Here is a 26,614-nt window from a genome sequence, read left to right on the forward strand (position 1 = left end):
GTTATTAGTAGTGGAGTAGTGTAGAGAACTTGAGTGTGTTAAAAACAGTAGTAGAGCCAACAACTAACCAACCAACCAACCAACATCCAACATCCAACCCATATATATATATATTTACTTTGTAACAGATTATTATAACAACAAAGTGTCAGCAATTTAACATCACAAATTTTACAACATATATCAAACTTTATTGCAACCTCCATGTTAAACCAAGTTACAAAAGATTCACCAAAACTATTGATGCAAGTGATCTAGGTCAGATAGAGATTACTATACAAAAGTAAGAGCTATCTTTGGAATCAGCCACATCATTTAAATATTGATTACAAGACTCTTGGTTATTTGCATAGTACCATCAGAGGGGCAGGTCTTTCAAACCACCCGTAAATTGTAATAGGCTTTCAACTTATTCCCAACTTATCTCCCCCTCAACGGAAATTCGAGTACCACTCATCCATTCCCTTTGGAGTCCCTACACCGGGATGAGTCCTTCCCGGAAGACAGGCATAAATATGTATTGAGCAGTTGACCGGGAGAAATCCATCCCGGTTGATGTAGACATACCAGTCGACCGGGAGGGACAACTATACACACCAGTCAACCGGGAGGAATCCCTCCCGGTTTACAGCTAGACATACCAGTTGACCGGTGTGGTATGCTTTATGGTTACCAATCTAGCCCATTTCAAAATTACCTTTTTTCTCATATGTACACTCTCGAATCAACCAATATGGCGGCACCACTGGATTCTACGGCCAAAACTACACAGGACACCATGGACAACACACCTTACACTCCTCTGGATCACAAGTTACAACCCCTTCAAGACACCATCATTCAGTTACATACACACAAAACACTATACTCAGGTCATGTAATCCGTTACATGAACCACACTTACCCAGGACATGTAATCAGTTACATGGACCACCCTGACAGCTTGTCTACCCTTTACATATACTTTACCTCATCAGCTGCACTGCATTTCATTGTGCTATGCACATGTCATGCGGTGTCATGCAGTGTTACGCACACTTGATGCAGGCTTATTCAGTCTTATGCAGGTGCATGCAGACTAGTGTAATAGGGGCTGCAGTCTGACAGTTGACAGATGACATCATGCAGGTGTCAAGATAGCAAAAACCCCTCATGCAGCTTGCAGATGACATCAGTTGACAGGCCAGGCCAGCTAAAATATCTCACCTCCTATTTCTGACTAGCTAAATTCCCTCATATGACATCATGACCTCATGTGACCTGTCAACCACCAGCCAAAATACCTCATTGTAGTCTTCAGGGCAGCTAAAACACTTCATTCTCTTGTTCCCCTGGAGCTAAAATGTCTCACTCTTTTTTATTCAAGGAGGCTCTCCTCCCCCCCAGTTGTAATTTCTCTCAGCAAACTACTTGCACTCAGCTTACCCCATAACAGTACAACACTTGCTCACTCTACAGTATTAGCCCCACTCTATATTGTGGTTTTACACCCTTACATACAAATTACAACCTCATTACAACACTTACTCATCAGATACATCACCATAACCCTTAAGCCACCTGCTCAAAGTAGGCTATCTTTTGATACACCTCCACTATCACTACATAAACCTTCCAATCGTAGATTGGGGGGCTTGTTTTAGTTTCTAGTGACCCAGGAAAGGCAGAGGTAACCTCATTCATCCCTTTCCGCGCTCAGCAAAAGGTTCTCAGGAACACTTTTGAGCTTTACACTGGGAGGAATCCCTCCTGGTCGACAACTATACACACCAGTCAACCGGGAGGAATCCCTCCCAGTTGACAGTCATATCAAGCAGTCAAACGGGAGGAGTCCCTCCCCATATCAAGCAGTTGACCGGGAGAGTCCCTCCCCATATTGAGCAGTCGACCGGGAGAGTCCCTCCCGGTCAACAGCCATATCAATAAGTCGACCGGGAGGCGTCCTTCCTGGACGACAGCATTATGCAGCAGTCAACCAGAAGTCCCTCCCGGTCGACAACTATACACACCAGTCAACCGGGAGGAATCCCTCCCAGTTGACAGTCATATCAAGCAGTCAAACGGGAGGAGTCCCTCCCCATATCAAGCAGTTGACCGGGAGAGTCCTTCCCCATATCAAGCAGTCCACCGGGAGAGTCCCTCCCGGTCAACAGCCATATCAAGCAGTCAACCGGGAGGCGTCCTTCCTGGACAACAGCATTATGCAGCAGCAACCAGAAGTCCCTCCCGGTCGACAGCCATATGGAGCAGTCGGCCAGGAGAAGTGCCTCCCGGTTGACTGACATATGCAGCAGTCAACCAGTAAGCACATTTTGAGGGGCGTGTATCCAAAGATACCCGCGCGGGTATCCGCCCAGGCGTGCGGGTACCTGCTGTCGGATGCAAATGCCAGGAAATGGCTAAAATCAGCCACGGGTATCCGAACACGCGCGGGTATCCGCCCAGGCGTGCGGGTACCTGCTGTCGGATGTGAATGCCAGGAAATGGCTAAAATCAGCCACAGGTATCCAAACACACGCGGGTACCCGGATGTGAAGCGCCCATCTCTAGAAGAGGGGGAAGCAATGGCAATGATTCAATAGCAATGAGTTCAGGGTCAATAGCAATGATTTCAATGAGCAATATGTTGAGTTATACTCAGGTTTTGTTTTCCTATTTTATTTGCTTCTCACATTTCACTCACATCTCTACATTTCACACTCATGTTACATGTTGTATGTAGTCTACATGAGGCAGCAGGCGTGGAAGTACTCCTTTCATTATCCTTCCACAAACCTCAAACACCGCCCGCATCGTGCCTGCTCTTCTCAGGTAGGTTTCTTTCTTCTCACTTTTCTTTCTGCTTCTTCTCTTTCTCCTCCTGTCTTTCTCATGATCCAGTCTAACATGTAATTCATATCATCCTTCCACGAACCTTGAACACCGCCTGCATCGTGCCTGCTGTTCTCAGCTCTCTTCTTGCTCTCACTCATCACAATAGGTGATGAGTAATTTCTACTATAATTTCTACATCATGTACAAGTGAGGGGGGAAGGACAGTTCTTATCACCACAAGAATGAAAGATGAGCAGTCAAGAGGAATTCTGGCTATGGGAATAAAGACTGTACAAATGGGGAATGGTTCTGGCTATGGGAAGAAAAGACTGTAAAAATAGGGAAGGTGATGTGAACATAGTAACAACTTGTAATGATGAGCACTACTGAAAGAGGTAAGCAATGATGTAATGTGTACAATAGGCATAGTACATAATGAGCAATGTATGCAAAGGATTTAATATGAGAGAAAATATCTGTAAGAGGAATGTACTGTAATGATTTAAGTAAGTTACTAATGAAATGAGTGTTGTAAATAATGAAGACTTTAGGTTTTCTGTAAATCTTATATCCTTTATAACTATTGAACCATTGAAGATGAAGGGGTACTATGTGTGAGTTACTATAGGTGAAATGGGCGTAGAATCTGAATATGCAGTAATGATGAAGTATTTGTGAAGGGTTATAGGGTAATGGGCAGCGTAATGATGAATATATGTAAAAGAAAATAATAAAATACTACTTATGGCTTGGGATGGAGCACCACACCGGTCAACACTCAATACAACCATGTTGAGGGGGAGGAATCCCTCCCGGTCAGATGTTGAGAAATGCACACCCCCCTCCTGGGGCACGCCCATGCCCATGCCCTTCAAAAAAAGGGTGTGTTGAGGGGAACACCCTTGATTTCCCTGCTGTACACACCCACACACGCCCAGCGGGGCCGTGTAGGGGTGTGCAAGGGGGATGGCCCTGGCAAGCTGGTATGACCAGCTCGCCAAGAGAGACTCTCCTCCCAACAAGGTGGCATGTGTATACCAGCTCACCAAAAGAGGAGCTTGCCGGGATTAGAGTCCCTCTTGGCAAGCTGGTATACACATATCAGCTCACCGGGAGGAGAGTCCCTCTTGGCAAGCTGGTATACACATACCAGCTTGCCAAGAGGGAGTCCCTCTCAGGCTTGCCGGGAGGAGCTTCCCTCTCAGCGAGCTGGTAAACATACATATACCGCCTCGCCAGGGGCTATCCCTTGCACACCCCTACACACCCCTTTTGGGGTGTGCACACCCAACAATGGGTGTGCATAGGAAAAAAAGGGTGTGCTGCCCTTCTTCGAAGAGCGTGGGCATGGGCGTGGGGGAAGTGCGTCCATCAACACCTCTCCCAGTCCGCACTCAATACAATGTTGACTGGGAGGGATCCCTACCGGTTGGTAACACAACAGAGCCATTGAACAAGAGGAATCCCCACGGTCAACACATAATACAACCATTGACCAAGAGGGTTCCTTCCCGGTCGGCAACACAACAGAGCCATTGATGGGGAGGAATCCCTCCCAGTCAACTTGGTTGCATTGTGTGTTGACTGAGAGCAATTTGTCCCTGTCAATGGTTGTATTGTGTGTTGACTGGGAGAGATTCCTCCCTGTCAACACGGTTTTATTGAGTGTTGACCGGAAGGGATTCCTCTTGGTCAATGACTCTGTTATGTTGTGGACCAGGAGGGATTCCTCCCGGTCAACTGTTGTGTTATGTTGAAGACTGGGAGGGATTCCTCTTTTTTGATGGCTCTGTTATGTTGTGGACTGGTAGGGATTCCTCCCGGTCAACACTGTTGTATATAGTCCCAACCAGGAGGGATTCCTCCTGGTCAACACAGTTTTTTAATGTAAGGCTTTTGGGACAGAGGGATTTCCGGTCAACAAGGGATGGCCAACATGAGCGCAAAGGTGCATATTCCCTTGTAAACCCTCCTACTCAACACAGGTGCAAATTCTTGGCGCGCAGAGGTATGTATGCCCTTGTCAACCAGGAGGAAGTCCTCCTAGTCGACACAGACGCGTATTCTTGCTGATATGGGGGGGCATTCAGAGTTTAGGTCATGCAAGTTGCTGTTGCAGAGGGGGCACCGGCGAGGGTTTTTAGAGGGTTTGTTGCAGGGACCTTTTGAAGTGTTTGAAGAAGCAGTTGGCTTAGAAAGATTAGCCTTTGTGGAGGAGATGGAGGTAATGTTACCTGGGGACTTGCAATGTATCACTTTGTTCTTTAGAGCCGATATGATCGTCTTGGTTTTAATGCCTTCCTGATTCATCAGGCTCAACACGCATTGTAGCCAGTCGGGAGGGATGGAGCTGAGTAGGGTGGTGTTGTGGATATTGTCTGGTGTGAGGGATTTTTGCTTGGTGACCAGAGAATTCAGGTGCTCGTATGAGTTTGCCAGCAGGTCAATTTGGGAGGTGATGTTGTCTCCCTCCATCCAAGTGTTGAGCATTTTTTGAATCCAATACACACAGCCCCCGGTTGAGGAGTCTTGATGGGCTTGGGACAAGTTGTCCCAGATCTGTGAAGCGTTGTCTTTGTCAGCAAGGTGAAATAGATTTGTTTTGTTGACAATCTGTACTAAAATGGTGCAGACAAGATTGTTGTCTTCCTCCCAAGTAGCTGGTTGGAGACTGGGGACTACCGAGGTGAGTACATGGCTCACTTTGGCCAATTTAAACACCCGGTGAACAACCTTCTTCCAGTTAAGGTAGTTTGAGTTGGTCCCTGGAGCTTTAAGTATTGGGAGCCTTGCGATCAAGATTTTTGTGGAATGGGCTGACATTTGAGAGTTGATGCCAATATCAGTGTGGGTGAGATTGTCCTCTTTGGTGTCCTTGGACATTGATGTTGTAGAGGAGAAGAGTTGATCCTTGGAAAGTTCACAACTTTCGAACACCTGATTTGCCTATGTTTAATGTGCCTAGCAATGCTGAATGTAGCTGGAAGCTAACTGGCGCTCATAACCTGATAAGAAAGACAGGACTGAGGACAGCAGGCACAGTGTTGCCGGTGTTTGAGATGCATGGAAGGATGGTGAATTGCATCAGACTGAGAGAAAAAAGGAGAAAAACATTGGGAGAGAGTGAGAGGAGAAAGAAATGAGAAACCTGAGGACATCAGGCAAAGTGTTGCCGGTGTTCAAGGTGCGTTGAAGGATGGTGAAAGGGTTCTTCCACACCTGCTGCCTCAGGTAGACTAACTACAACTTGTGAAAGATGTGTGACAGAGATGAGAAATGGTGGAAGGACAGAAAAGAGTGAAATGAACTACAACACCTGAGTGACATACTCAACACACTCCGTTATAGGAGTGTGCCAAAGCACACTGTGTTATAGGAGTGTGCCAAATCACACTGCGTTATAGGAGTGTGCCAAAGCACACTGTGTTATAGGAGTGTGCCCAAGCACACTGTGTTATAGGAGTGTGCCAAAGCACACTGTGTTATAGGAGTGTGCCAAAGCACACTGTGCTATAGGTAGAGATGGCCTCTCGCACCCGGGTACCCACCGCGGGTGCGGGTACCTGCCTGAAATTTTGCAAAATCTCAACACCCGCACCCACCGGCGTGTACTCGGCGGGTATACCAGGTACCTGCTGGCGGGTGCCGGGTGCAGGGGCGGGTACCCGCTCTGATATACTCACTGCTGGTGAGAAATCCCTCCCGGTCAGCAATACACACACTTGCTGACCGGGAGGGATTACCACAGTCAGCAAGCTCATTGCGATGGCCGGGAGGGAGGACTTCCTCCCGGTCATTGCAGCAAGTATATTGATGACCGGGAGGAAGTCCTCCCAGCCATCAATTATATCAATGACCAGGAGCAACGAAGGGTAGTTACGCTACGCGTAACGCATAGATAACGGTAACGTAACAAAATTTTTGTCGTTATCTACGTGTTACGCGTAACGGCAGTGCGATTACGTTATCACAACACACTGAGCCGGTTTTTTTTATACTTGTTGTGTTCTCCGGGCGCGCAGAGCCCTTGAGAACAGGCAAAAAATGAGTCTAAAAAGCCTTAAATGGTCTGTTATTGCGTTATCCGGGGGATAACGCGATAACGGGCCTCAAAAATCAGGCCCGTTATGTTAGGCGCGGGGCCTGAAATGACCCCGTTACTAGTAAAGTAACGGGGGGCCCCGGATAACGGGGGTAGTTACGTTACCAAAATTGCGCGGATAACGCAACGTAACGTAACTACCCTTCGTTGCCAGGAGGAAGTCCTCCCAGTCATCAATATAATTGCTGACCCAGGGATTCCTCCCGGAGTCCCGGGGGTATAGTACCTCCTTGACCGGAGGGATCCCTCCAGTCAAAGAGGTGTACAAGCTTTTTGACTGGAGGGATCCCTCCAGTCAAAGAGGTGCACAAGCTTTTTGACTGGAGGGATCCCTCCAGTCAAAGAGGTGCACAAGCTTTTTGACTGGAGGGACTCCTCCGGTCAAGGAGTCCCTCCGGTTGAGGAGTTGTACACACCTCTGGGCGGAGGGATTGCTCCGGTTGAGGAGGTGTACACACCTCTGGGTGGAGGGATTGCTCCGCTTGAGGTGGTATGTACACCTCCCACCTCTTCAAGTGGAGAGATCCCTCCAATCCATCTGGCCCACCAAGATGGGCGGGTACCCGTTTTTTACCTGCCCAAAAACTGAACACCCGCACCCGCACCTGGCACCCGTCGGCAGGTGCTGAGCGGGTGTTCCGGGTATCTGCTGGCGGGTGCCGGGTACCCAAGTGCCATCTCTAGTTATAGGAGTGTGCCAAAGCACACTCTGTTATAGGAGTGTGCCAAAGCACACTCTGTTATAGGAGTGTGCCAAATCACACTCTGTTATAGGAGTGTGCCAAAGCACACTCTGTTATAGGAGTGTGCCAAATCACACTCTGTTATAGGAGTGTGCCAAAGCACACTCTGTTATAGGAGTGTGCCAAAGCACAAAATATGTACCATAACGCACTCCCTATAGCCTGGAAGAAGCCATGCAAGCTGCTGTACTGGGAACGGATAATTGGCAACGTCCAGCCCCCAACTTGATGGTCCCTTAAAATCAACTCAGAGGATCCCTGATTATCATTCTTTCAGATGTTTTTGCCTTGATAACGGTACAGATAGTACTGGGATCCATAAAGAGGTTTGCTTTACTATCACACCAATTGTATTGTTTTCATTTTTTGTTACCGGTACAGACCCGGTTTAATTAATTAATACATCTAAATTTGCAATTTATATTATTTGGATTCAAGCTAAACTGGTGCAATGTCAGACTCTCCATCCAGCTCCAGCAGTTCTTCTTGTGGGTTTACAAGAGTTGAATCCAATGCAGAAATCCCTGAGAGCCCCGTGGTATCTTCAGTCAGAGCACTAGGTACTGATGGCTGTTGGTAACTGGGAATGCGAAAAGAAATCAGCTTGGTGCAGATTTTTCCATGACAAATAAGCTGAGATCAGCTGACCAAACATTTGGAAGGTTTGCCAACAATTGAATTTTGTTCTTCCACAGATAAATCTTCAGCCAAGGTGTGTGGGATTGTCGGGGTCTGTTTCATATCAAGCAGAAAAAACACGTTGAGGTTTTTATTCTTTCCAAATCTCTATAAAATGAAGCAACACCTACCTCTTACGTTCCTCATTCAAAAATTCTTGCACAATTTTATCTTGACGGGCCATTAGAGAAGCTCTCTTGTCGCTTTCTGAGAGATCGGATGATTTGGATCGTTCGAGAATCAAGCTTTCCAAAGATCCGTATTCGTTGTATTGATGAAGCTGATTTGACGAGGCCTGAGCCAACTCACTCGGCTCCACTTTTTGACGTTTGGAAGGCCTGATGCTGCGGTCGTTACCAGGAAAGTCACGTTTGAGGATTTCGACGATACTGATCAATCGACCTACGCCATTTTTATCCGGGTTCGATTTAGATCTCGTGATCGTTTTCTCGATGTCTTCAACTGGGGTACCTGGCTTCGGCAACGTATGTAGACATAAAGGTCGACGATCGCCCTCCTGCTATTAGTGTCCGAAAAGTGTTATCAATCTCATTAAGTCAAGCGGTAAGAATCCTAGCCTGGCCGAGACTCACTTCCAATAAAGACAAGGAGAGGGAGACGCACTCGGAGACCTTCGTCTTGTTTGACACGTGAACCAATCGAAAATCGACGCTTGACGGATACGACGTGGGCATGCCGGTGGATGGCTTCCCCCACTTGCACTTCAACCATTTTAGCCAGTATCCCGCGTGGGATATCCGGTACATAATCCGGGATATCTGTTGAGGGACTGCGGATCAAGCCAGATATCTGAAACCCGAGGTTCCGAAACCTGCGGGTATGGGCGGACATTTCTGGATCTGAAGCTTATCTATACACGAATTTCATATGTAGCATTGCATTTCCGAGCCCCAAGGGTTTGTTCACCCCAGAGTAGACCAAGCCTTTTACTTCTGACTCCCAAGGGTTTCTCTCCCCAGACCAGCAAGTTTTGTTTGACTCCCAAGGATTCCCATGTACTACAAGTATGAATGAATGTGCTCTTACTGTATAAACATAAACTCATACAATGTACATGGATAGCAACAATGATAATCAGTGGACAAATAAATCAAGGACAGTATTAGTGTTTTTGCGAAAAGGAGAAATGAGGAGAAATGACGACGATGGTGAAACTGATGTTCTAATGCTCTTGAGAGATGATTTTCTGGAATATTTGCGATTTTTTAAGTTGGTCTTCGACGGCCAATTGATCACCAAACACTCGATCCATTTCCTGCCAATAGGAACCAAAAAAGAGAAACAATTAAAAGGAATTGAAATGGTAGATTGTGTAAAGAGGGAGCTGACCTCCAATGATCGATAGGCCGTTTCAGGTACAACTAACCAAACAAAGACCCACGACAATAACGAGTTGAATGCGAAAAAGATGAAGGCCCCTTCGTTTCTACAAGCGAGTGAAATCAATGTTAAATCACTGCGATAATCTTACCACTTGGTCTCTCAGGAATCAAATATGAAAACTCAACGTTTTTTCAATCAGCTACTTTCAAGAGAACACAATTGTGGTTGTCGGAATAGGTATAAGTCTTGTTTATCCTGTTTTTTTTTTTTTTTGTAGGAAAGAATATATATTGTGAACTCAACTGGAGGTGTAATAAAGCCAATGATAAAGTTATCTGATGAGGCAGGTATGTGTGTTATTAGCACCTGATCCTTGATTTTTTATTTCTAAAGAGGGTGAAAATTGTAGGAAACACTGAACTGATCCAATTTGACATAGTGCTAACCGCGACGCCTTTAGCCCGAAGGGAGGAGGGAAAGATCTCCGATGGCATTGCCCATGGGATCGGGCCCCTAGAAGATCAAGATGAGAAGTTGATCATTGACGAAATCTTTCACAACTGTACCGAATCGGAAAGGTAGCTTACCAACTGACGCCAAATACCACCATGTAAACTAGCAGCGTCAAAAATTGACAGAGCACAAACTGGTCAGCGAGATTGTCAGACTGGAATGATAAACTCGCAGATACTTACGAAGCAGAAAGGCCACACCAGCCCACCCAGCTATTTTATGTTGTGCCCAATCAGCGCTATACTGACGGATCAAGATGGCCACGGTGACTGCAGGACAAGATTTAAAAAACGGTGGGAACCACGAGAATGGCTCTAAGAACACAAGGGAACCAGGAAGCTGATCCCGTCAAGTCAACTTACGATGGCAAATGGTCATCATCACACTTCCGAACAATAACAACGGCCGTCTTCCGACTTTATCGATGAACAGAAACGAGATTGTCACGCCGAATAATTGACACATATTCATGATGCCGCTCATCTGTAATCGTAGCTCTACATCCAACCCAAGTGTTTCGAAAAGAGTTGGGGAATCTGGATCGTATTGAGTTTTTTTTTTAGCTTAATCGAGCTTAACGGCCTAACGCTGCCCACGAGACATGCGGCTGACAATTAAAAAATAAAAAAGACAGAGATCTTACAGTAGATCAAAGCCTAAATCAAAATGATGTTATCCTTAGTAATTATTTAACGAAGTCTGGTGAAGTAGAGAGATTGGACTTGACAAAAGAAAACATAAGAACTCGATTACACATACATTTATTCCAACCTGGGTAAATATACGAAGACAGACCAAATAATTCGAAGTGAAGATCATCAAACCTGAGCAAGATTTCCTAGTGGATCGAGTAATCACGGGCTCTTACAAATTGTTGGAAGAAAGAGAGCTAAGCCACAGCGATTTATCAGGCAATGTTTCTGAAAGAGTATGAGATGAAAGATGAGAAGAGAACGCACGCCAACACCGACGAGGGTCCGACGGCGACAGCGCTTGGAAAACGTGTCGCCCCACTTCTGGAACTCCATTTTGAGTTGGGACCATGCCTGCTCCGGAAGCTCACCAAACCGAGCCAAATGAAGCTCTCGTTGGAACTCCGCCTCGACGCGGATATCGAACCACTCTTGTCTCACAGACTCATCATCGATCGGCAACTGTCTTAACGTCGAGAGTGTCTTGAGGCATTCATCATATCGTTGATGGCTTGCAAGCCAGGAGGGAGAGGATGGTAATAGTGAAAGGCCCAGCAAAATGATGATCGCAGGTAGCCTTGGGGTGTAAACAGCTTTTAAATCTTGAGGCTTCGTGGATTAAGGCCGTTAACAAGTAAGAATACGTACAATTGAATCCCAAACGGTAATCTCCAGGAAACCTCGCTTTCTATCAATCGGGTCATGTAACTAAGGTGGTGTGACAACATATTCAAACAAATGCCATCATCAGCTTGGTCAGTAACCAAGTCGATCTTCGAAGGAGAATGTAGTGGAATAAACCCAAGAGCTGACTCACGTGATCCAAAAGGCCACGACGATCCCCAAAACGATGTTGAACTCCTCTAAACAGAGCAGAGCACCTCTAATCTGTCGTTTTTATTGGATACAAAAGCAGCTATAAGACTCGGGATTATAGAGATCATTTTTGAAAGGATTTTGTTTTGGTTGAAGGGGAGTGATTCACGTTGTTGGGACTGATTTCACCCATATACCTGTGCAACGGTCACTTCAGCTCTCTGAAGAGGTCCCGAAAAACGCGAAATTTGTAGGTCTTACATAGGACATGCCATGGACAATATGCCAATTCCTATTCCACCGACGAAACGGCCGACCAGGAGCATGATCAAATCCAGTGCAGAGGTTTGGACAATTGATCCGACGATGAAAAATAAGGAGCCACTGCGTATTCGAATGTCAATTCACAACAAAGTGCCAAAAGGTAAATGTGGGTAAGGTCAGTGGGGTCGACATGGGTCGAAAGTGGACAAGTTCACTCAACGTCTTGATGGCACTTTTCCGACCGCACCTGTCCGCTATGAAGCCTGCCAACATGACACCTACAACCGCTCCCAGCTCGATCATTGCGGTCTGTGAGATTAGAATGATCGTTAGGGGAAAAAAAGAGCGGCATCACGCCAGGTTTCTGTTAAAAAACGTAAATTAAAAAAAGTCACCGACGAGGAAACCTTTCCAGAAACTGGCCGCTCTGTCGCCCGAAACACGCCGGTCTATTTGAGGAAATCGGGAATTGAAATGATCCATAACCAGCGTCACTGAAATTACTCCTTGCTAGCAACAGATCAATTGAGACGCCCCGAAAGCAATTCCTTCAGTGTTCCAACTTTGAGATCCGGGTGAATATAGATATTTTGAGAGGAACCTACATCATAGCCAAACAGGATCCCTCCTAGACTGGCAAACAAAGCACAACAGAGTACAAACCTGTTGTTCAAGATCTCCTTTAAAAATCCACGATCGAGCGAGTGATGGGAATCATGCCCGCGATCGTGCGAAGTGGTTGGGAGTAATCGAGACTGTAGGATTTGGTCCGGACTTCCCGGTATTGGCGAAGAGGCCTTGGAGGATGATGTCGAAAGATTGGGCGAGTCTGGTGAATCCTCGTTGCACAAGCATTCCGCTCGATTGTTTTCCACGTGTGGGGACATGCCCAGTTTTCTTCTTTTTCAAAGATGGATGGATCCCGATTGTCAAGTTATGAAAATCAAAGCAATCCTGCGAGCTGGCTGAACCCCAAAAAAATTAGCATGAGTCCTTCTCCTGAAGTAAATACAAGAGTCATGGCCTTCACTTACCAACCTATGTATGTGGTTCTCTATAACTTCCAGCGCCAGGGCCGTTCAATAACAAAGATGATATGGATATTTATCGCCAAGTGTTTTAGATCAAATCTGTTCCCATCGGTTCCGTTCCACCTATGTACTCCGGGAGGGAATGAAATGATACGTAGTCAGTTTTTGATATTATAACTCACTGTCGTGGTGCAGCATGTACTTACGTTCGGGAGAAGTTGGAGGGAAGAAACTTGTTTTGAAGATCGGTACTGAAGGTTGCACCACGGTTTTAAGTTTGAGACCATTTCGAAACCACTTGAGAAATCTGCAACTTGTCCACGTCGCTTCGGAGACGGTTTGATGGCCAACTTGCCAAGCGATGGATGACCTTCGGCAAATCTCGACTGTTCTTGTCAAAGAATAAATACCTGATCTCCAGCTTTCATACCGCAATCACAAACATACATAAATATCAACCAGAGCCGAGTTTGTTGCAAGTATCTTCAGCCTCATCTTTAGTCAATTCAATCAAGGACTTCGGATACTCGCAGCCTAGATTCCTTCGAATTGAGAAAGACGTCACCTCAGGCTCTAGTTCTTCGATTTCTTTCACTTCTGACCGCACTCTGTCTGCATCTATCCTATGCTCCAGAGACCAGGGTAATCCAACTACAATCGGCAGCCCAACTATAATCGGCAGTAGCTTCAGATAGTATCTAAAAAGATATGCATATATGCACCCCCCTCAAATCTCTATTTATTCAAAGGACATGATTGTGTATCCCAAAAGATCAAGACAGCCCAGATGTATCTTGGTGTCCTTTCTTAAAAACGCGTATTGATTAGTAAGACCAAGCATGGTGTAACAAGTTACCGTACAGTAAGGTGATATATAAGAAATGATAGAACTGGAAAAAGCAAATCAAATATTGATACATGAGTGATGGGTTCGGCTTTGACTTGAGGGACAAATTGGCTGCTTGTTGGCTGGTATCCCGAACCTGATTATCCTTGTTTGCTTTTGCAGTGATGGCCCCTCTTAATCTACTCCCACTTGAAATAAATTATAGTATGATCTAAATAGTTCAGCGCGAAGTAGGCATGAGAGAAAGTCCGACTGGCGGGTCTGGGCATTATGCAAATAATCTCGGGTCCATATTCTCGTTAACTTCGTCTTGAGAAACCTCGAGCGCGCTCATTTTCGGTACGAATCCTTCGACCATTTTCTGCTTCCCTTTGGCGCGATCGGTGTTAGACTCGGAGGAGGTTTGAAGGATCGGGAGGCTAGCTGCTTCTAACGGGTTCTTGAGCGATGTATTGATAGCTTCATCAGAACCTGGATAATCCTTCACCGAATCATCCGCGGTCGTCTCGAGCTGATCATTTGCATCTTCTCTGGTTTCCAGCATCCTATGCAGGAAGAAATTGGCAACAAATCCAAATCAAAAGGGCTTCATCATCTATTTCCACATCCGATGACCAAGCTAAAGATCCAGACTGACTGTTTTAGACTTGAGCACTCGCTCTCCAGTTTCGAGAATCGTCCGCTCAGGGCCATCATCACGTTCATCAGATGGTGTGACCGGTCGGACTCGATCGATTTCCCCCCTGACGACTTCTTCTGGCTCTCTCTCGTGATGTCGATCATCTGGTAAAGCTCATGCTTCTCCCGATTCAAACTAACCGCCTGAGCCTCCAAGATCCTGATCGTCCCACTTTGGGAAGCTGCGAGGCCTGAAAGTCTCAGCCTGTCCCTCTCCTTGCGCTCCAAAAGTCTGGTTTGAAATATGTGGCAAATTAACCAATCATCAGCTTTTTCTTCCTCCAGAGCATCAGACCATGAGTACCCAAAGAATAAGTAAATAAAAATAAAAACGATACACACGCGTGCAAGTTCGCTTTTTCACCCTTGACTCTTTCCTGGCCCTCTGCCAAACCACCGGCTATGATTCGCAACCGCTCTTCTTCCTTCAAGTATGCTGCGCACTCCTCTTTGTGTGTTTCCTGCTCCTTCTGGATTAGCGTGGCATGTTCATCGGTCTTATTGTTGTACGATTGCAATTCTTCTCTCAAACGCTTGATGGTTGCTTCGAGTACTGTATTCTCCGCGACGAGCTCGGCGTTCCCTCTTTCCTGATCGAGAACCTTGGCAGACTCTTTGTTCAAGTCGAGCTTGGTTGAATTGATTTGAAGTTGCAAGTTCCTGAGCTGCTCTTCGGGGCAGGGGTCTTCCTCGGAAAGAATACTAACTCGCTGTTGTGTAAGCTGATGGAGACGGAGAGTGTTGCTAGTTCCGAATGGGTAGGGCGACTGAGGGGGTAAAGTGGTATTGCAATACGGACATCTGTTTCCAGGGTGTATGGCGCGTTCGTGTCGATACCATTCCTCGAGACAATGCGAATGGAATATATGTCCGCACCTGGTGACCACGATTGCGTTCAAGACACCTTCGTCCTCATCATGACAGATCGCGCAAGTCGGTAGAACAACCACCTGAGAGACAATCATTTCTGATCGTACAGTTGCGTATCGTCCTCGTGCTAAAATCTAGTGGCTGGCTCGGGCCCCGCTGGTTGACTGGCCGGATGACTGCGCTTACTGGTGGCGTGAATAGGAAAGAGGTAGACTGGCAGCTGGCTCTGGGAGGTGCACCATCGGGCACGCCTGGAGGAAGACGGCTGGGAGGAAGGCAGCCTTGATGGTCCATACAACGAACAAGGGCCGTGACATCCGCCGATCGCGAAGAAACCCGAATTCATCCCATTTCGGGGTTTCATGCTGCAACTCTTCCTCAGGACTCAGGAGTCACATACCCCATTAATTATGGTCGTGACTTGGGCAATTATCTTAACCCAATGCTCAGAACACTCGTGGACGGGAAGCTACATGTGATTTACCCAAAAGGAGAACGTGTGAAAGAATGGCTACATAGTGGCAGTTTTCCTTAATTATGAAGGAAACAATGCGGAAGATACACAAAAACGGTAATTACAGGAAACAAATTAAGGTAAGTTCAGTATATCTAGGTTTTCTGTTCTTTTCCCTAAAATTTTTGCTGATAGATCAAATCCAGTGAAGGGTACTATTTATGAAATTGAAAGAGATTCATAAAACTTAATGAAGTTTTCTATCGAATCTATTCAAATTTTCCAGGCTCAGGGGTGCCATTGCAAGTCCATGTTTTCTACAAATACAAAAAAAAAGATCTTAGGTTTAGTTTTTCTGGAAAATGAAAGCAACATCCATCAAGATTTTGGAAATTGATGCGTACATCTCTGGATCCGGGTTTCTGAACCGAAACATACCAATCACGTGGATTTGAGCCTAGATTTAAACAATCAGGGACCTAGTACAGTTTGTTTCATGGACACAATAGCATAGGAGAAGAAATAAAACATCATGAGCAGTTAGGACTCCAAGACTTCGAAGCAGGGTCATTCATCGAATGTTGTAATAGTGGAAGGTAAAGAGTCGTACTGTTTTTAAGCTGAATCCTCTCTGCTTTAGAATCGGGATTACACGTGGCATAACCTAAACATATCGAACCACAAATAAGCAAAAGACGTCAATCGAAGCTGTTTTTGAAGCGAGTTTGGCACCAGAAATTATTGTAAATCTTTGGGGAACGCAGAAGAAGAAGAAGAAAACTGCATTGACTTCATTGACGGTCGACTCCTTCGTTTCATGATTCAAAACAATCGTTTTCTCGGGGTAAGATTTGTAGCTTTCGATGATTTGAGATGGACTCGCAGGTGAATCGAGACTATCTTCAGCATCTTGTGACCACATGATCATTCCTTTATATCCTCTGTCACTCAAAACCTGCAACTGCAATTGAAAACACGGTACAGCGGTCATCTCAGAATCAAGAAACCCTGTCTAAATTGCATGTAAATCTGCTGGCTTACCACCAGGTCATTATATTCACCTGTTTGTTTGATTAGAATATGGAGAAGCGATTGAAAAGATTATAGTTTGATAAGAATTTTATTGAACTCCAGATTGAAGGCATCCATGAGGAATACGTACCGTAAGGAGCTCTCATATATTTGGGTTTAACTCCCAAGATTTTTATCATAGCCTTTTTTCGGTTACAAGGCATGTCCAGCATTGAATATTAGTAGTTCAATAAATATGTGGGTTCCATCTAAATGCAAACACTTGGAAAGCTTACCGTTTCTAGTACCTCCAGTTGATGAGAAATCTGTTGGTAAGAACCTTCGTTCAAATGAACATGAGACCAGGTATGGCTCCTAGACGCAGCAATTATTTTAACCATAAACATGTTTGACTTCCCCAAAATGAAACAAACAACAAATTAGCCTTACGCAATCAAATGCCCCTTGTTGAATCTTTCAAGCAGAACATCAGCATAGTCGTAAATGCATCCATAATTGTTCCCGTTCACGAAAAAAGTGGCTTTAGCATTCGAAGCATCTAAGGTTTTATCCAGTTTCGAGCCAAAGTTGTATGGCCCATCATCAAATGCTGGATCGATGGTGGAACAGTTAAAAAATTGTAAGATAAAACTGTAGTTAAATACGCCATTCTGTCAACGTGAGATCAAAGAGAGATAAATATAAGTACTGAGTGCAAAGGATCCAGGGGTTCTGCAGGTGCTATAAACGGGGACGGCCCCGCCAGCTCTTGCAGTAAGCTCCCTCTTGTTTAACGACTGATCACGGTTGACGTTCAGGCCGGCCACTTTGTCATTTTTCAACTAGTTTAGCAATGTGATCGAGTTCGCATTAGTATCGGTGACCATATCGGGGTTTTTGGCCTAAACTCGAATCAAACAGAGCTACCCACAAGTAATACCAGCGTGATCATGAAGGCAAGCCCCATTCCAAAACTGTGAATGATTCTAGGATTTGGCATGCTGAGCGTGAGGTACTTTGTTTTGGTCAATAAACTTTTAGGCTATATATCACAGTTGAAGGTCCTGCAGGCTAGTAATCGTTTATCATACGAAGAAATTGGGTAAAAAGTTATTTTACGGGCGGAATAAATTTCATGGCAAGACCCGCCTGGTTTTATGTGTACGTCCATGGTCACTCGTTTTTCCACCGGCGTCGGCAGCATTTGAGGTGTGTTTCAAGTCAGCTTGGAGCATCAAAGCCCCCCTATTTCCCACACACAAGTTGCACGGAAGTGAATTTCGCTTTGGCTGTACAGGTTTATTTCTCTTTGTCGGTCTTTTGTAAGTGGTTGGCCGGCAGTTTGTATTCGAAGACACAGGAGCCCAATCAAACTTGTTCCATTTGCATACAAACCCAGCTGTGGGATGATCACTGTCTGGCTACTCAGATGTGAATGTAGATCTGAAAGTTGTTTTATTCTAACCTAAGAGTGCCTCCAAATGTGGAGGGTTTTGAAGGTTTGCCGCGCAAAGCTGATATACTGATGGTTGGATTGTCGATAAGTGAAGGGTAACATAAATCTGGAGTCACAATTATTTGGGGTAAGTTGTTGCATTCAAACCCAGGTTGAACCATCCCAAAAGTAGAAATAGTTCATTCTAATGGTCCAACACAAAATAAATTTTCATTAGCTTTCTCTTTTTGTTATACATAGCTTCTCTGGCTAATATCCTTCCAATCCTTGATAGTAAAGTAAAGTTGATTTTAAAATTCACCACCAGAACTGGAACTGCTGTCGGGCCAAACTTGGAATATGGTGTAGGCCGCTTTCTCCGGTCGGCGTGATGTGACGAGTGATTCGGCACTCAGTGCAAAGAGAGTCTTTATTAATTTAGAAAATTGATCTAGTGCTAACAGGGTTTATTCCTCATTGTCGCTCTATTGGAGGGGCATTGATTAGGGTCTTAGTTGAGTTAGGGTTTATCCTCGGTTTGCTTGAAGTTAAACAACCACAAACGAATTCCCAGCAAATTTGAGCATTTCCGTCTGGCACGTATTGGGGGCTGAGGACGTTAGAGAGGCGCTCTTCCACCCATAAAGTTCGGGAATAATTGAGGAGAAACTGTACCAGATAACGGGAGCTTGCAGCTTCAGCAGGAGATAACTGGGGCGGGGCAAATCAGAGGCAAATATGTCAATGAAGGCCTGATCAGGGCACCGGGCGGAACAGCTAATACCATCAATCTTACGGAGAGACACCAGAGCAAAAACAAGAAACTTCCATTGAATATGAAGCTTACAAAGAACAGATGAAGATTCAAAATACGAAAATGCACGTTCAGTTCAGCTTTGTGGAAAGAAAAGAAAGAGGATCAGCGAAAGCTGTGAAAGTTTGTCGGCATATCAAACTGTAAGGCCGATAGAGAGAGAGGCTCACATTGTAACATGCTGAAATTTTCGCAGATAGAAGAGCGGTAACAAGCAGGAAGAATTTGGCATATTTTGCGGAGGTTTTTGTCTTTTGTCTTCTAGCACTGGGTCCGGGCTACGGAACCGGTGATAGAAGGTCTTCTGTCCAAGGAGTAGATTGAACAGATCATTATCTAATCCATGCCAGCTGCAGTCATCAAAGTCAAACCAATATGGACATGGAGACAGAAAGTCAATATGTTGGGGAGTTACAAATACTTGGTTGCTCTGAGTTAATAGCAGCACAGAGTAAAAAAAATCAGAGAAATATAAAGAGTTGACCATAATATACATTATTTGCTGTTACATACTTCAAATTCAAAAGACTAATTTGGTTGGCGTTGAATAAGTACAACAAAGAATGATGACCATAGGAGGCGATACATAAAAAGAGGATCGATCAAAAGACCGTGCCATCGCTGATGACTTTGATAGGCGGGCCAGCCGACGAGCCGTCCTGAGCACGTTTGATCCTAGCGATTTCTCTGCCGCCTTTCCACGTAGCAGCTTCCAAGACCTGAGGCAAGGACAAGGCCTGAGCAGATCCGACAAGCTCTAATTTTTCGTTGATAGAGTCTTTGATCCGGTCGAGCGCAATGACCGTCAACGCGCGCCACTCGACGATCGCCGGGTGACTGGCTGCCAGTGGCGGGAGCGTGTCCATTAAGCTGAATGAGCTTGAATCCGCTTCTGGAAGGCCTAGGGATTTGATAAACGCCATCGGTTTCGGTTGGATGTATTGGAAATCGATTAGTAGACCCCCATTGCGATATTCGGGCAATCCAGTCATCTTCTCGCTTCCTGTGATTACCCACTTGAGGGTCTTTTCTAGACTGTCGAAGACGTGTATAAATCAGATAAAGTGCCGTATAAGAATCAAGATGTGGCATTAAAATAAATAACTCACACCTCGATCAACGAATAAGTCAACCACTGTGATAGCTTATGAAAGGGGACATGTCCTCCATCTTTTGTAACTCGATTTAAGGCTTCACAAGTCCATACATCTCCGATGAATTTGCCGCCGATAGGCTGCCTGCCTTCCTTCGGCCAGATGCTGCCAAGACCATCCTTCTCGTTGATTATGACCTCCCATAAGACATCGATCGACATGCTGATCTCTCCTCGCATCACGGCACGGGGGAGGGGGTGAACGTCGGGATGTGTCAGAATATAGTCGATTAAGTTGCCGGGGCGAGATTGAGAATTTGGTTCTTGGGCAGGGAAATATTTGGATCCACTGGAAAGTAAACAGCCAAGTTTTTGGAGAAGGTTCGAACGTCCTTCAAGCCCGACCATTTGGTTACCAGATTTAGATTGCATAAATTCGGCCACCTTTGAGGGAGTGAGCGAGCTCAGAGCGGTCGGGTCAACTTGATGGGGATGTTTAGGATCCGAGGAAAAAATGCCTTGCTTGAAGGCATGTAAGGTGCCTACAGCAAGACCTTCACTGCGGCCGATCCCCTGCTCCAAGCTCTCGTTCGCGTTCGCGCTCGTCGAGCAGGACTCTTCCAGTGGCTCGACAAACTTCCATTCGTCCCCCGCTCCAGCGTCCATCAGAACTGCGACCACGAACAAATCGACCAATCGGCGGCCGGTCTCGACCGGATCAACGCTGGAATCGGCCGACCATTGCTCTAGCAGAGGGCTAATCCGGTCGCGCTCATTAGCAAGAAAATGCCTCCATCGACCATGAGGTGGAATTGACTGATAATTCGCTCCATAATCTCTCTGTGAAGTTAATTAGATCCCAAGCGTCATTCAGAAATCACTAAGAAAAACAGTACAAGAACCTTCAAGAGTGGAATTCGATTGCGTACCGAGATTAGATACGAGCAGAAATCGACTATGCTAGGCAGAGTAGATTGATCGACAGACCAAAACTCCAACTGGTCTTGGTTAACTGTTAGATTGAAAACTTGTTGACATCTCTCTCGTATAGATCCTAGAGATTTCAGGTAATCGGTCCCTTTAGGTGGGGACGTCATAGTCAAGGGGTGAGAAGCGATGTCTTTTGGTCAAATGGGGATGCAATGTTCTTATTGTCCAATGACGTCAACGGGGGGTACCCAAAAGACCATGGATACCCCGGGTAGCCCGACCAAGCGGGGAATACTGTGGCCCGGGCCCCTCGTCCAGTCCAGAGTTTCTGGTCAAATTGGTCTTGTGCTGTATTTCAAACCGGTTGGATTAATGATTAGATAGGCTAGTCTGTGGGTGTATGCGCCAGGAGAATAGCAACGGGTGTTTATTCAGACATTCTTGAATTTCATGAAGCACGAGATGGATGTGCTCTACGTCTATGTAGGTCTACGTTTCAAGTTATAAAATTGTGACATAGCTTCATGGATATATTTATGAGATTGAAGAAAAACAGAGTGAGATGTTTGAAATAAGATACACAAGATAAGAGCAAGATTGGGTATTCGATTCAATCGTATTGTTTTGACTATCTGTCCTCTGGAGGCTTGGAAGAATCTGTGATTTGCTTGAGAGAACATGTGATTTGTAGACGGTTGATCGTTTTTTACTTGAGTTAAAAGGAGAAGTAGAACGCCAAAGCTGTCGAAGATCTAAACTTATACGTTACAGAGTATGGATTTTTAACCGAATAGTCTTGGATCGATCATCTGATCAGCGGCAGAGGTACTAGGAGGCGCCAAAGATTCCATTTTCTGTACCAATCCTGGCATTTCGCTTGCCTTCTTCTGGATTGAATCGGTTATGGGGTCAGATGAGAAATGTGTGGCTTGGCTGGTATGTAACAATCGGTCCTGGGAGGGTTCGGTATAGGCTTGAATCTGGCGGTTTTCTTTCTTTGAATTCTGCAATCGTCGCCCGCCCCCGTCCTTGTTGCTATTTTCTTCCAAAAGTCTATTCCAGAAAACAAAGAGAGAATCCACCGAGTATGATAATTGGATGAAAACAACTTCATGTGAGTCGACCAATCTGAGGGGGAACATGTATAGTATGGTCCACTGACTTTTTAATTCCCTCGTATTCCCTCTCCAACTTTAAGAACCCACCACTGAGACCCTGTAGAACGTTTACCAATTGGTCGGATGTGGCCTGGTCGACTTGAGGAGCTTGGTAGAAATGTTGATTGGATTGCAAGGCTTGAACCGGGTAGTGATGCTGGTTCCGGTTCGATTGGGCTGCTTGGGCTTGCATGGGTTGTCCAAGATAGGTTTGTCTTATCGCATTGAGTTTTTCGGCCAGTTGATCTCTCTCGCGATTGAGTTGCATCGATTGAGCCTGTAAGGTACTGATCAGGTTGGTTTGGTTGGTCATTATTCCTCTAAGTTTCTGATTCTCGCCGATCTTCTTGCCTAACTCCCTTTGTTACAAGGAGGGAAATGATGTAGTACACAGATTAGTCCATCATGCAATCGCCATCTATACTTACAAACAAGTGAAGAAAAAAGGATGTTAATGATAAATGACAAACTTTTGCAATTCCCCACGCTCATTCCTGACTTTTTCGTAAAAGTGTTTGGAATCTACGATTTGTTTCTGGAGTTTATCCTTCTCTCCTGCGTGTATGGCCAAATCTTTCTGGCGACTTTGCTTCTCTTTTTTCAGCTCAGCAGCTCGGTTTTCGGTTTTCTCCTTGATGATTTTGACATCTTGAGTTAACTTGGCGATGGTCGATTTGAGCGTCTTATTCTCGGCATCGATCTTAGCCTTCTCGGCCTCGGCCGCACGAAGCTTGTCGGACTCCTTGTTGAGGATCGTCTTGATCGAATTGAGGTTGTCTCGAGCAGCCTTGAGTTCCTCCTCGGGCGAGGGCTTTCCATCCTCGATGATCGCCACCCGGTGCTTGATCAGCTGATGGACACGGATCAGGGTGTCTGTATCACCGCCGTAATAATTATCGCAGTTGGCGGCGAGACGGTTGTTACAGTACGGGCATCGCGATGTTGCGTTTCGGTCCCGCTCGTGCCTGTTCCACTCTTTCATACAATCCGCATGGAACAAGTGTCCACACTTGGTCACCACGAAGTTCAAGCATTCGTCCTCATTGTCTCGACAGATCGAGCAGGTCGGCAGGACGATCACGTTGGTCGTTGGCATGTTCGGTCATAAACAGGTGAGGCCGTCCGGGTATGATCGCTGCGAGAATGGTATGTATGGCTGATCGGATCGCTGCCAGTGCCTCTTTGAAGGCACAGGATAAGGTTCCGGGGTTTGAATGGGCTGCGCGTCCGGTGCACCGGTCCGCAGCATCCGATTCAAGATCCCCAGCCCAGCCGGCCCGGTTCTGTGCCCCTTCGACTTCGCCGATCTTCCGGCTCCTTCGACTACGTCACCGTGGCCGCTGGTCGACTCAGTTTTCTCCAGTCACCTTGTTGGAACATCAGGCCGCGTTCGCACCTTGGGAGTGGGTCGTTTCTTCTTTTTTCTCTGTTTTGCCAGCTGTTTGTCCTGAAGCGTACATATCGTTCCTTCTCGTTCCCAGTCAAGAAGTCATATGCGCATCCAAGATCTGACAGCTGACAGCCCATTTCTATTTTAACAGCACCCTCGTACCACCGCCGCGGGCAGCGTCGCTCGCTGGACTCAATAGCCCATATCCTCAACGGTGAGTACAAGTCCTTCCTCTCTTTCTTTTGACCGGTGCTAAGACGGAGAGACTGACGAACGTCTCTCTTCTTTTTAACCGCTGAACCAAAAAACAGTTGGCTGTGGACCTGCTGGTGTCTGTGTCACCCAAGCCGGAAGATGGTTCCAGCGGCATTCGACTCGGTTCGATCTGGGATTTTCTCGGCCCGAGTCGAACGATGCGCTCGTTACCTGGTACGTGCGCCCTTCCTTTTGTCGAGTCTGGGAGTTGGTCAGAGTTCTATACATTGAGACCGGTGAGCTTTTCTGAATTTGGTGGAGCATAAAACACCTCCCCCCCTTTCCTGGATTTTTCTCTCCTCAACCACATCCTCATCCGCTCCACATCATGAATCCCATTTATCTTTTTGTTAGGGTCTCTTTGTTCAGGCTTTCAAAAATCCCCAATCGTCCTTACTACCAAACTTACTTCCCCCCTCTCCATATCCTTTGAGGAACCGGGGAGCCTCCGGTACGTGTATGTTGTCTTGTTACTTAGATCGTTTTCTCTACTGTGGTGTCGCTGACCCTCAGATATCTTGTTACTTCTGCTAGCCGGGTTCATCCGCTCACAACCCCATTATTATCATGCATGGACCGATATATCGGGGAGAGATCATGACCCCTGCTTGGTTCCAATGGACCAGACAGTGAATGGGTCGCCAGTTAGAGCAGCCCTACCTCGAGCAGCTTGATCCTCCCGAGTTCGCTCGGCATGGACCTGAGGTCTGTTAGGTTGATTGAAGGCCTCTATTCGCTGCCTGGTCCACTGGAACCATGCAGGGGTGATGGTCTCTCCTCGGTATATCGGTTCATCCATGATAATACTTCGGTGTCAACATCATCTCCGGCGAGGAAGTGGCCATCAAGCTTGAAAGCGTCAAAGCCAAACATCCTCAGCTCGAATATGAAGCCAAAGTCTACAAAACCTTGGCCGGTGGGGTTGGCGTTCCGCGAGTACCTATGCGTCAGCTCCCAATTCGGAGACCCGGGAGGTGGCCTCGCTCGTCTGGCTCAGCAGCACGTCGCATACGGAGGAGCGCCAGACGGGGTCAGAAGAGGCGCCGATCGGGCTGCCTACGAGTGGGGGATACAAGTCAATGTGAGGCAGGCAAGGGGGAAGAGTGAGTTCGGTGGTCGGGTGATGGGCTAAACTGGCGGCGACGGCGGCGCCTCGAAAATGTTTATTTTGTTATCATTTTTTTGTTTTGTTTTGTTTTCGTCATTTTTGCTAAATTCCAACCAGAAATTCAAATGACAATCAGTTTTGGTCTTCTTCAAATGCTGCAACTGTAAATTGAATGGTGCCCAAATGTTCTCCATTGAATATTATCTCATAACAAACACTCTCCTCACTGATTGTGGCATTACACACTGATGCAAACCAACTTATATTCCAGATAATGAAGCAAAATCCTGCTAATGGCAAATTAAGATGCATTGTGTGCTTAATGAGCTGTAAATTTTCAACAATACCAAGTCAGATTCTTTTTCAATTCAATAATTTTCATTTTTAGTACTTCAAAAAAATGCAGCTGCTATATGTCAAACCGCTATACCATGACATTGAACCGCTATACATGCATGTAAAGTACATAATTTTTGTAGTGTGTGTTGGAAAATGTTGGGATTGCTGGTCAAGGGGTGATCAGCTTTGATTTTTGTTTTGAAAATTGTTCAAATATCCTTGGGTGGAGAACCCTGAATCAGGCCTGAGGATGGCACTCAAATGTCATCCAAATGCCCTTTGAAAGACATTTGGCGGAGTTGGTTTCTCCACTGAAGGCATTTCAAAGGGCACTTGGAGTTGAACCCCAAAGAGGTGATCCGTCCAAACCCGCTGGTTGTGCAGTTTTTTTCCAGATAAAGTTGTCCTTTTGAAAGCCATCCAAAGTTTTTCCCAAAAATTGGGAAAAAACTCGGATGACTTTTGAAAGCTACTTGAGCAAGGGCACTTTGATGATTTTTTGAATGTAGCCTCTCACTTCAAAGGTCACCCAAAGTAAAACCTTCAAAGTGCGTCCAAGGTGCGGAGGCTTGTGAATAACAAGGCGATAGCCCCCAAATTTGGGGCTCAGGGGCATGAAATACATAATAAATCTGCTGGCTTGAAGCAATGCTGAAACCACTGCGCTAAATGTAGTTTCAGCGGCCAGTAGCACATCTTAAAAAAGCTTCGTTACAATGCGCAGTAGCGCATCGGCAGGCCACTACACTGCATTGTATTTGTAGCGGCAGGCCAATGCGCTACTGCTGTTTCTGGATTGGTGTATCAAATGTGACAATGCGCTACCGCCCCAATGCACAATACATATCCTGTTACATGATGTTGTAGCGGGAATGGTCTTTGCCCGGGAAGCCCCAAATCCCCCCGGCCCCAATAGTTGACCATAATTCAAGTTCAACAACTCCAATGCCCCTCATGGCTCCATCAACACGGCCATCAATGGCCTGTTGATGGTCCCAATCCTCTGTGCCTCTCACCCGGCCTCCTTCCCGTAAATCTAGGCATATAATCACACCCGTCAAGACCCTGGCAAATTATGTTTGGCCAGATGATGAAAAATCAAGTTCTGTAGCCTGCCGCAAAACAGTACAGGAAGGTTCAAATGCAACCAATCTCTCTGGCTCATCCCAATCCCAGAGAACTCCTGCCAATTCTAGACAACAATCAAAAACAGTTGCCACCTCCAGATCATTGACC

General features: G+C 45.9%; 6 protein-coding genes across 6 annotated transcripts; all 6 read right to left on the reverse strand.

Moving 5' to 3' along the window:
- Positions 1 to 8,097: 8,097 nt before the first annotated feature.
- On the reverse strand, positions 8,098 to 9,414 carry PtA15_5A232 (uncharacterized protein; the record flags this gene model as incomplete). The annotated part of the gene is made up of 5 exons (XM_053168971.1): positions 8,098 to 8,239; positions 8,308 to 8,391; positions 8,469 to 8,857; positions 8,931 to 9,044; positions 9,406 to 9,414. 5 exons carry the CDS (start codon positions 9,412 to 9,414, stop codon positions 8,098 to 8,100), a joined length of 738 nt encoding a protein of 245 aa, XP_053020214.1.
- A 106-nt stretch (positions 9,415 to 9,520) lies between these two features.
- PtA15_5A233 (uncharacterized protein) lies at positions 9,521 to 12,853 on the reverse strand (the record flags this gene model as incomplete). Its single annotated transcript, XM_053168972.1, has 19 exons — positions 9,521 to 9,613; positions 9,688 to 9,784; positions 9,867 to 9,880; positions 9,985 to 10,016; positions 10,103 to 10,194; positions 10,269 to 10,296; positions 10,377 to 10,463; positions 10,557 to 10,730; positions 10,838 to 10,850; positions 10,954 to 10,965; positions 11,063 to 11,083; positions 11,154 to 11,463; positions 11,535 to 11,594; positions 11,704 to 11,774; positions 11,872 to 11,899; positions 11,964 to 12,086; positions 12,187 to 12,275; positions 12,366 to 12,476; positions 12,572 to 12,853. 19 exons carry the CDS (start codon positions 12,851 to 12,853, stop codon positions 9,521 to 9,523), a joined length of 1,737 nt encoding a protein of 578 aa, XP_053020215.1.
- A 1,259-nt stretch (positions 12,854 to 14,112) lies between these two features.
- On the reverse strand, positions 14,113 to 15,487 carry PtA15_5A234 (uncharacterized protein; the record flags this gene model as incomplete). The annotated part of the gene is made up of 3 exons (XM_053168973.1): positions 14,113 to 14,389; positions 14,482 to 14,754; positions 14,865 to 15,487. 3 exons carry the CDS (start codon positions 15,485 to 15,487, stop codon positions 14,113 to 14,115), a joined length of 1,173 nt encoding a protein of 390 aa, XP_053020216.1.
- Positions 15,488 to 16,115: 628 nt separating this feature from the next.
- PtA15_5A235 (uncharacterized protein) lies at positions 16,116 to 17,857 on the reverse strand (the record flags this gene model as incomplete). The annotated part of the gene is made up of 10 exons (XM_053168974.1): positions 16,116 to 16,163; positions 16,251 to 16,325; positions 16,457 to 16,510; positions 16,637 to 16,807; positions 16,888 to 16,907; positions 17,009 to 17,060; positions 17,154 to 17,232; positions 17,308 to 17,467; positions 17,567 to 17,699; positions 17,789 to 17,857. 10 exons carry the CDS (start codon positions 17,855 to 17,857, stop codon positions 16,116 to 16,118), a joined length of 861 nt encoding a protein of 286 aa, XP_053020217.1.
- Positions 17,858 to 19,708: 1,851 nt separating this feature from the next.
- Positions 19,709 to 21,296, reverse strand: PtA15_5A236 (uncharacterized protein; the record flags this gene model as incomplete). Its single annotated transcript, XM_053168975.1, has 3 exons — positions 19,709 to 20,141; positions 20,216 to 21,039; positions 21,129 to 21,296. The coding sequence occupies 3 exons, from the start codon at positions 21,294 to 21,296 to the stop codon at positions 19,709 to 19,711; spliced, it is 1,425 nt and encodes a 474-aa protein (XP_053020218.1).
- Positions 21,297 to 21,911: 615 nt separating this feature from the next.
- Positions 21,912 to 23,382, reverse strand: PtA15_5A237 (uncharacterized protein; the record flags this gene model as incomplete). The annotated part of the gene is made up of 3 exons (XM_053168976.1): positions 21,912 to 22,182; positions 22,292 to 22,645; positions 22,757 to 23,382. The coding sequence occupies 3 exons, from the start codon at positions 23,380 to 23,382 to the stop codon at positions 21,912 to 21,914; spliced, it is 1,251 nt and encodes a 416-aa protein (XP_053020219.1).
- Positions 23,383 to 26,614: the final 3,232 nt, after the last annotated feature.

Source organism: Puccinia triticina, chromosome 5A, assembly GCF_026914185.1.
Source record: "Puccinia triticina chromosome 5A, complete sequence".
Lineage (NCBI taxonomy): Eukaryota > Fungi > Basidiomycota > Pucciniomycetes > Pucciniales > Pucciniaceae > Puccinia > Puccinia triticina.